Here is a 9,317-nt window from a genome sequence, read left to right as displayed (position 1 = left end):
TCTTCTTCGCCTTGCCGGCAGCCAGGCTAATCAATAAAGGCCCGTAAATACATTGCCTGAGAGAAAAGGGCCTCCTCTGGAAGGAAGGAGAGGAAGCCCTCGAGAGTTTGTTCGTTTCGTGTCGTGATCCTTCTCTCTATCCTAACACGCCTTGGTAGGCCAATGATCCCTAAGCCCTGAACGCCAATGACGATACCCTCTCGCAGGGATAGGCAAAAAACGGAGAAAGTATCCCCCCTCTAAGGGACGACGTAAAAAAAACACAAGGAAGTAATCGCCCCAGAACCGAACCGTCGTGACCTTTCCCAAAACCGATACCCGAGTCATAAACAATCGCAAAAGACACGCATGAGGGGACATGTGTGCTCAGGAGTCGTTGACCTTCGGGATGGATCGAGATTTGGCGCCGAACAGGGCGTCGCCATCGAGCTTCTTAGACGATGCCTGCGCGAAGAGCGACTTGGGCTTGACCCTGCGGCTTGTGTCAGTACAGCCCGAAAGAGAGTGTAGTTCTGAGGAGAAAGCGTCAATACTCACTTGCCAATCTGCTTGTTGCGCAGGGCGTTGAGCTTGGCGGAGCAGGGGCTCATGATGTTGTCGGAGGGTGAGATGTACTGCTGGGACCTGTGGGTGTCGTTTGTTAGGACGAGTTCCTGTTTGCATTGGACTGGGTGGTCGCGCGGTGGCGAAGGCACGTACTTCTCCTGCTCCATCTTGTTCTGGAGAACTTGGCGGTGGTACTCCATGCTCTTGACGTCGCCCTTGACGGCGGTCTGATCGGCGATGGCGAAGGGGGCGTTGACGTCCTTGGCGGCGAGAACGTTGGAAGACATTTTGGCTGAGGTCTTTTTCTTTTCTTGTTCTTTGCGTCAAAGATATAAGACTGGGTGTGCCGTAGCCACAAAGTTTCTTGCGACAGGAAGCAAGGGAGATGGACTTTCTGACTCGAGCGGAAGAGGTTGAAGAGCGTCTGGTGTGAAGTGGTAAGGGTTGTAGTCGCAATGTGTGTGAACAGCGGAGGATGCAGAGGCGCAATGCGGGAGGACCAGGTCTGTTATTTGAATGTCCTGTTTGTTGCGACGAGGTGTTATGACGTTGACAGGATTGTGTGTAATATCGGGTGAGGAGGTGTGAAAAAGTGCACCGAAGGAGGTCCGACCTGGTGGGTTGGGAGCTCGCTGGGCGGGAGGCCAAGTACACCAAGTTTCACGGTCGGCGGGGCAACGGGGGAGCTCCTGGCACTGGCAGGGCCAAAGTGCAGGGGGCGGCAGGGAGTCAAGTGCCACCCGGAATGCAGCAGGTGGCCCCGACCCCGGCCAGCCCGCTGCAGCGTCGTTGCCATCCGTTGCCCCTCCCAACTTGCTGGAATGGACCCCAGGGCCACTGCAATTGACAGGCAGTCGCCCGCCCGCGTCGAAACCATGGACTAGAACTTCTCTCTCCCATCCATCCGTGGTTGCATTCGGGTCCCCTAGCTCGTTGACAACTCATCAGGCTCGAATGGCAGGCAGGGGTCAGGGTCAAGGTCTGGTCAGGGTCATAGTTCCAGAACTCAACAGACACCGGCCGCATCGTGGCCTTCACGCCGAAAATCACAGTACGACTCGTCGAATCAGCTCTCTTCATTGGACACAACGGCAGAAGCTCTTTTCCGATTATCCATCCCCAGATCCATGTCCCATCAGATGATGCATCCTATCGCTTACAATACAGTGAAACCTAGAGGGCCCCGCGCTGCCTGAGTCACAACCGTTTACAGCCTCGACTTGTTGATCTTGGTCCCCGGCTGCGCGATCTGGACCTTGTACTGGCTCAGCAACGCCTGCGTCTTGGCCTGCTGTCCCTTGATCTTGTCCGTCACCTCCTTGCCCCTCTTGTTCTCGTTCTTGCCCATCTGCCTGAGGTGCACCTCGTCCGGTCCGTCCGCCAACCGCAGTGTCCTGATGCCCGCCCACGACGCCGCCAGCGGCGTGTCCTGGCAGACGCCGGCGCCGCCGAACGTCTGGATGGCGCGGTCAATGACTGTCAGCGCCGTCTGCGGCACGAGCACCTTGGCCTCGGCAATCTCCTTGAGGGCCTTCTTGGGGCCGAGCTCGTCCATCTTGATGGCCGCGTTGAGGACCACGAGACGTGCCGCGTCGATTTCGAGACGAGACTTGGCGACCCACTCGAGGATGACGCCCTGCTCGGCGAGCTGCTGGCCGAAAGGCTTCTTGGAGGGGTCGTTGATCCGCATGAGCATCCAGTCGAGCGCATTCTCGGCCTGATCTGGTCAGCCACATCTCCTAAACATGATCCGCCAAATGCAAGGGAAGGCAGGAAACTTACAGCGCCAATAGTGCGCATGGCGTGGTGGATGCGGCCGGGTCCAAGACGACCCTGGATGATCTCGAAACCGCGGCCCTCGCCGAGAACGAGGTTGCTGACGGGAACGCGCACGTCCTTGAAGGTGATGTGGCCGTGGCCGTGGGGGGCGTCATCATAGCCGTAAACCTTGAGCATGCGGTGAATAGTGATGCCCTTGGTATCGGCGGGCACAAGCACGACGGACTGCTGCCTGTAGGGGTCCTTGTTGTTGGGGTCGCTCTTGCCCATGACGATGTAGATGGAACACCTGGGGTCACCAGCACCGCTGGACCACCATTTCTGGGAAACGTTAGAGGGGGGTGGGCACTATTTGCTCGTTCGGTGCGTCACAGTGCTTACGGAGCCGTTCAGAACGTATTCGTTGCCCTCCTTACGGATGCTCAGCTGGATGTTCGTCGCGTCAGACGAAGCGACGTCGGGCTCCGTCATGAGGAAGCCAGATCGAATCTTGCCGTCCATCAGAGGCTTCAGCCACTGGGCCTTCTGCGCCTCATTACCGTACTTGGCGAGAACCTCCATGTTGCCCGTGTCGGGGGCAGCGCAGTTGACAGCCTCGGAGGCGACGCGGGAGCGGCCGAGCCACTCAGCCATGAGGCCGTACTCGAGGTTGGTGAAGCCGGGCGACTCCTTGTAGTGGCCCTTGGGGAGGAACATGTTCCAGAGGCCGAGCTTCTGGGCCTTGGCCTTGAGGTCCTCGACGATGGAAGGGTGGCTCTTCCAGCGGTCGTCGCCCTCGCCAATCTGTGCTTCGAGAACGGGGTCGGCGCTATTCCACCGGTCAGCTCAGCACATACACACACACACACAATACACTTCGCTCTCTGGCGAAGGCAGGCAACGGGGATCCTACGGGATGCAGTCCTCCTCGACGAACATGGCGACCTTGTCAAGGGTCTCCTTGGCCCGCTCGCTGAGGCGATTGAGAACCTAGGCCGTGGTGTGAGCAGGAGGTCTGACATCATGCGATTCCTGCAGTGGAGGGAGGGGCGATGCTCACAATCGCAGGGACTTTGGACGTCATTGTGAAAGGGTGCTGCTTGGCTTCTGGTGGGAGAGGTAGAGAGGGTTGTGGAGTTGAGACTGGGTCCTTCAGGTCGTGAATTTAGATGGCTCCCGTCGCGAATGTTGATGAAAGCTCTCAGAATGGAGATGCAGAGGCAGCAAGTGGGACACGGTAGATGAAGTAGAGGTCGGCAGCCGAGGTTCGAATTGGAGATGAGACCCCCGGCCGAGGCGGGCTGGGGCGGGGATCTGGCCGCTAAGAACAGCTTTGTCTGGGGTTTGCCGCCTGTAGCCTGCAGAAGGTCCAGGGGGTGGTGCCATTCCCCCGCCTCTGGGCCTCGGCTGCTGACTGTACTAGCCCCGAACCTCGAACGCCGCTGCGAATGGGGGCAACGGGGGGGTTCACCAATGGGTGAGGGTCCTGGAATTATATCCCGAAGTCACAGCCCAATCAACAGAGGATGAAGACAAGGTACATCCAACAGGCCATGAACAGTCTATAGGCTGGAATACCAAGCAGTGCTACCAAATACAACCATCGAACCACTTCATACGAACAATCTCCCCTCCAGAACTCCAGGGTCCCCCCTCTATGTTCGGTAGTCGCCGTTGATGGTGATGTACTCGTGGCTGTAGTCGCATGTCCAATACGTTGCCTGCTTATCGCCCGTCCCCAGCTTGACCAGGATCTCCAGGTCCTCGAGCTCCAGAATCTCCGAGGCGCGGGCCTCGTCCACCGTCTCCGGCTCGCCGTTGACCAGCAGCTTCAGCTCAGCGCTGCCATCTGTAGGCACGAACGACACATTCGTCTTCTCCGACACAATCGAGGCCACCTCGTTGATGTCCTGGCCCGGCTCCGAGATGAGAGCGTAGCCCGTGGCGCACAGAATGCGGCCCCAGTTGGCATCGCGCCCGTACAGTGCCGTCTTGACAAGAGGCGACCGCGCGATCGTGCTGGCCACCTTGCGTGCCGCCTCCTCGCTCGCCGAGTCAACGACACGGATGGTGACAAACTTGGTGGCACCCTCGCCGTCGCGGACAATGAGCTTGGCGAGATCGGCAGAGAAATCAGACAGCACAGTCTGGAAGGCCGCATAGTCGGGCGAGTCGACAGAGCTGATCTCCTGGCCGCCGGCGGCACCGTTGGCGAGCAGCGCCACCGTGTCGTTGGTCGACGTGTCGCCGTCGATCGTGATGCTGTTGAACGACCTGTCGACGGCGTGCTTGAGCACCGACGGCATGACGCCCGGCGCGATGGGCGCGTCGGTCGCCACGACGCCCAGCAGCGTGGCCATGTTGGGGTGGATCATGCCGGCGCCCTTGGTCATGCCCGCCATCCTGTACTCGACGCCCGGCGACGACGGCAGCGAAAAGGTCCTCGACATGAGCTTCGGGAACGTGTCCGTCGTGCAGATGGCCGTCGCGCACGCGAGCCAGTCCTTGTGCCCCGAGCCCAGCGCCCCGTGTGCTGCCCCGACGTTGCCCACAATCTTGTCGATCGGCAGCCTCTGCCCGATGACGCCCGTGCTCATGACAATGGTCGACGAGCCCGCGCCGTCCTCGCCGCCGAGCTGCTCGTCCGCCGCCTTAGCCATGAGCGACGCGTCCTCGAGGCCGCCCTTGCCCGTCACGGCGTTGGCGCACCCCGAGTTGATGAGCACGCCGCGGATGCCACGGTTGCCGCGGCGCTTGAGGAGGTCGCGGCTGAACGTCACGGGCGCCGCCTGGAACTTGTTCTTCGTGAAGACGGCGGCGGCGGCGCACGGGCGGTCCGAGGTAAGGAAGGCGAGGTCGGGCTTGGTTTTGTTGCCCGGCTTGACGCCCACGAGGATGCCGCTCGCCTGGAATCCCTGCGGGTAGCTGCCCTCGGTAGGCACATACTTCTTCTTGGCCGCCGGGATGCTCTCGGCGGAGACGGAGTAGCAGCGGGCGAAGGAGCGGGTCAGGGTCAATTGCTGAGGCAGTGCCTTGAATGAGGCGGCCATGATCGCTTGAGGGGTGCTCCAGGCACGCCTGGGAGAAAAACTGGCGTGAATTGGCGTCTTCTGGTACCAATTGGGTGAGTGTTGGATGGGCAAGATAGATGAGTCGAAGCTGTGAGTCGGCACTTGGGAGCTGGAATTTGTGACCGGTATCGCTGCCCCACTCATTGTCGTTTCTTATCAGACCAGGTACTATCTATCGTCACCGAGCCTTGACCATCTTCTCACCGAGGCCTGAACATCGAATATCGAACGACGCACGCGTCTATCTCAACCTTGAACAATCTATCATTTCATTTCCGTCCAGAGTTGCCTATGTTGAGTTGTGATAAATTTCGTCGTCATTCAACGACACCATCAATCACAGCAAATCCATCCGCAAGCCACTGACGCCCCAACATGGAGACTCAACATCGCCACAACTGGTCTTGCAGGTTCCTGACACGTATCCTTGGCATGAGGGTCCCTTCCCACCTGCCGTGCGGTCGTGACGGCTTGTCTCCGGACCTTGACATATATGGCCTCTTACCGTCCCTTCTTCTTTGCCCCTGGGCCCTCCAATTATACAGCCCCTCGGGGAATCTTCCCTCGTCTGTGAGCAAGGCATGATGAAGCCATCTTTGCCTGCGATTTCCATGGTTACTGATCTGACCCCGAATGAATGAGGTTCCTGTTGTCGTCCTCATTTTTCTCGCGGGGTTGCGTTCAATCTCCAAGAACGCCGTCACGGTCTCCACCACGTGTCAGCATGGTAAAAAAACCAATAAGGCCAATTGCCACGCTTCAAGCTACGGAGACATCTCTAATAAGCACCCCCTCACACCCAGTTTCAAGTAGACTGTTGTAGCTCTACTCCCTCCGCCTTCCTGCCCTCCACAAAATCAACAGGCGCAGTATACGTCTTCCTCCCCTGCACAAAGTACATGACGGTGGCAAGAGCGATGACGGCTGCCCAGATGAGAGGCGCCCAATTCGCATCGGCTACGCCCACGGGCAGAGACAGAGGGAAGCAACAGAAGACAATGATGAAGCCGCTGTAAAGGAAAGCAAAGCCGTTGATGGCTAGGCCGTAGCGTCCAAGGCTCCAGCGTGCCGGGGGGAGGGGCTCGTGTTTGATGCGCTTGAGGAGGACGCAGCCGATGCTGAGCATGTAGGTGCTCATGAGGCCGAGAGTAGACAGGGAGACGAGGATATTGAAGGCGGCATCGGAGCCGATTTGGATGAGGCTCAGGAGAACGCAGACGCCAGAGATGACGTACACGGAGTTGAAGGGAATCTTCCACTTGTTGTCCCTGTTCAAGTCATGTCAGCGATGGGACGGCGAAAGGCATACTACTGTCTGGCGGCGATCGGAGAATCTTACATGTGTCCGATGAAGCCGGAAAAGGGAAGACCCTTGTCTCGGGCAAAAGCCCACGTCTCGCGAGCACAAGTCGCCAGAGCGGTGATGTTGCCGAGGTAGATCAGCACCCAGAGCAGAATGTTGAAGAACAGGTTCAGACCGCTCGAGCCCGTCCTGTCGAAGAGAACAATGAAGGGCCAATCGGATTCGATCTGGGGATACGTTTAGTATTGCCTGTAGTACGACCTGACGCACGAGAGTCAGGAGAGAAACTTACCACATCCTCGATAGGACCGATGCAGAACAGCATTGTGATGAGCATGATGAACCCAAAGAACACGTTGCCAAGATATGACCATACCATGGCTCTCGGCACCACGATCGATGCGTTCTCTACCTCCTCAGCGATGTGTACAACACTATCGGAGCCGAAGCAGCACCACATGATGTAGATCTGACTTGTCAAGTACGCAGCGCCCATGTTCTCCCATCCGCTCTGGTCCTGAAACGTCAGGAAGACGTCTCGGGCAGAGTTCTTGTCGCACAGCACCCACAACGGAATCATGACGACGAAGAAGCCAACAATGTGACCGATCAGACTCGCAGTCTCGAGCTGGGGGAAGAATGGCGTTCCGTAGGTGTTGAACATGACAGTGAGGAAGAGAATGGCCCACATGAGGAGGGTGATCTGCCAGCTGCTGAAGGCGTACTCTGGGTTCGTGGCGTTGATACAGGCTTGGACCTGGTAGGCAAGGACGTAGACACTACTGGCGAGACTGGCAAGCCATCCCAGCGTTGTCATCCATCCAGACGCGTACGAAAGCACCTTCTGGTACGACGGAGGCGAAAATTCGGAGACCCAGTGGTACTGCCCTCCCGACGTCGGCGCCATAGACGCCATCTCGGCGAGGGAGAAGACGACGGTGGAATAGGCGGCGGTAGTGGTGATGAAGCACCAGAAGAGCCCAGCGAACCCGCCATTCGTGAAGCCGACGGACAGCGAGACGAGAACAAACTCCCAGGTTGCCATGTAGATGGCGACAAAGCCCAAGGCCGACCACAGTGAGAAGTTGCGCTTGAACTGCTGTTTCTTGCCAAGTCGCTGCATATCACGCCAGTCCTGGCCCGTGCCGCCTAGTCGCAGTCCATTGCCGTAGTCGTCGCTGGTAGTTGGCGATGTCGACCGCCTCTCGTCGATGTCATCCTCGCGCTCTGTAGGCGACTTTTGGTAGCCTACCTTGTTCTCCATCGCATACGCTTGGCTGATGAGCCAGGTCGATTGGAATTGATGGCGAGAACGTGGTCTGGAGTGAATCACGGCGGGGAACTACTGTTTAATGTATAGCGATGGAAAAAAAAAGACACGACCTTATCATGCAGCAGGGGTTGGAATTGGTACCGAGATCCTGGTTCGGGGTATCCAATAAGAGTGTCTCACACATCTGCAACATGCATCCATGGATCTTAGTGTTGGAGGTTTACCCAGATCCAGAGCGATGATCCGTCCATCCTTTTTATAGTGCAGATGCAATAATGTACAACGAAATAATGCATAGTAGTGCTGTGCTGAATATAAGCAAAAAGGGCAGCTGGCACATTCGACATGCCCTACTACACACGATCACTTATGGTCAGTGTTCCAGGCAGCGGGAACGAATGATTGATGCCCGTGTCGGCTGAGGCCCATTAATACATAGAAATAGAACTATAGTCCGTGAAGGGCAGATTTCTTGTCCGGTGGTTGGCTACCAGCGGAAACCTGATGTTGAATATTCTTTTCGCTTTTCAAAACTCTGTTGGATTTCGCCATGACGGTCATGAAGAGCTTTCATTTGGGCTCTTCCTTATACACCCACCGACATCATATTGAGAAATAAACTGCCGACTGAAACTACGCTTGGTTGATAGTACCTCTCTTTAGATCCAGGCTCGTCGATGAATACAGACGTTGCCAGTCGCTGGCCCGGAGGCTACAGTTGACTGCTCAAGCATCGTCTAAGTATCAGTGGCGCATGGTATACAATGCGCGTCCCCGGAGGTCTTCAACTATGGCCTCGATGTACGAAATACCTGGGCGTCCCATCGCTATCAGCATGAAAAACATGGTGCATCTCTTCATTGTTTCCCAGCTTATCTTCTCGCCTGGGGGGGCCACGGATCGGACAGGCGATGAGTGGTAGATGGAACTATTTGACATGCAGATGGCGACGCTGTAGGAACAAGTACGTCGCACGACGAATCGTCCGTTGGGCAACCACATATGAGGAACAACTCGAAATCTGGCTTTCGGAGATGGAAGAAGCAGGGAAGGGCGCATATTTCCTGCTAACATCTCCCTTGTCACCACACATGCGGGAAAGCTGGGTAACTGGCCGTTTCTGACTTGATTATTCCATGAGAAAGAGCTGGGCATTTGACACCATCTACTGGGAGTACCTGGTTGAGAAGTTCTTCGGCAAAGGACACGAATCATCAGGAGAGCGAGCTTTGGAGTTTCATTGACCTAGGAGGGACAAGCAGCTCGACTATGCAAATGAGGTCTCAGGACGAGTTATGGCGAATGAGATGCAGGAGAAGCAAGGAGCTATTGTCTGCCTTGTTATGAGATGAGTAGCAGCTGAATC

General features: G+C 56.9%; 5 protein-coding genes across 5 annotated transcripts in view; 1 reads left to right on the top strand and 4 right to left on the bottom strand.

The window, feature by feature from the left end:
• The window catches only part of VDBG_00181 (GTP-binding protein), a gene marked incomplete at both ends in the record, with an annotated part of 1,819 nt that extends 1,576 nt beyond the window's left edge, over positions 1-243 (top strand). Inside the window, one exon of the mRNA XM_003008454.1 lies at positions 207-243. Within this exon, the coding sequence (XP_003008500.1) occupies positions 207-243 (37 nt within the window). The remainder of the gene's footprint in view (positions 1-206) is intronic.
• VDBG_00180 (conserved hypothetical protein) lies at positions 1-1,009 on the bottom strand (the record flags this gene model as incomplete). Its single annotated transcript, XM_003008453.1, has 3 exons — positions 1-472; positions 538-624; positions 700-1,009. The coding sequence occupies 3 exons, from the start codon at positions 831-833 to the stop codon at positions 367-369; spliced, it is 327 nt and encodes a 108-aa protein (XP_003008499.1).
• Positions 1,010-1,753: 744 nt separating this feature from the next.
• Positions 1,754-3,388, bottom strand: VDBG_00179 (acyl-CoA dehydrogenase family member 11; the record flags this gene model as incomplete). Its single annotated transcript, XM_003008452.1, has 5 exons — positions 1,754-2,263; positions 2,329-2,646; positions 2,707-3,133; positions 3,218-3,294; positions 3,365-3,388. 5 exons carry the CDS (start codon positions 3,386-3,388, stop codon positions 1,754-1,756), a joined length of 1,356 nt encoding a protein of 451 aa, XP_003008498.1.
• A 571-nt stretch (positions 3,389-3,959) lies between these two features.
• VDBG_00178 (arginine biosynthesis bifunctional protein argJ) lies at positions 3,960-5,354 on the bottom strand (the record flags this gene model as incomplete). The annotated part of the gene is made up of 1 exon (XM_003008451.1): positions 3,960-5,354. The coding sequence occupies one exon, from the start codon at positions 5,352-5,354 to the stop codon at positions 3,960-3,962; it is 1,395 nt and encodes a 464-aa protein (XP_003008497.1).
• Positions 5,355-6,200: 846 nt separating this feature from the next.
• On the bottom strand, positions 6,201-7,942 carry VDBG_00177 (conserved hypothetical protein; the record flags this gene model as incomplete). The annotated part of the gene is made up of 4 exons (XM_003008450.1): positions 6,201-6,222; positions 6,275-6,643; positions 6,715-6,905; positions 6,971-7,942. 4 exons carry the CDS (start codon positions 7,940-7,942, stop codon positions 6,201-6,203), a joined length of 1,554 nt encoding a protein of 517 aa, XP_003008496.1.
• Between the last annotated feature and the right edge of the window lie 1,375 nt (positions 7,943-9,317).

The sequence above is a fragment of the Verticillium alfalfae genome, genomic scaffold (genome assembly GCF_000150825.1).
Source record: "Verticillium alfalfae VaMs.102 supercont1.1 genomic scaffold, whole genome shotgun sequence".
Taxonomy (NCBI): domain Eukaryota; kingdom Fungi; phylum Ascomycota; class Sordariomycetes; order Glomerellales; family Plectosphaerellaceae; genus Verticillium; species Verticillium alfalfae.
Note: the sequence above shows the minus strand (reverse complement) of the source record. Positions and strands in the feature narration are given on the sequence as shown.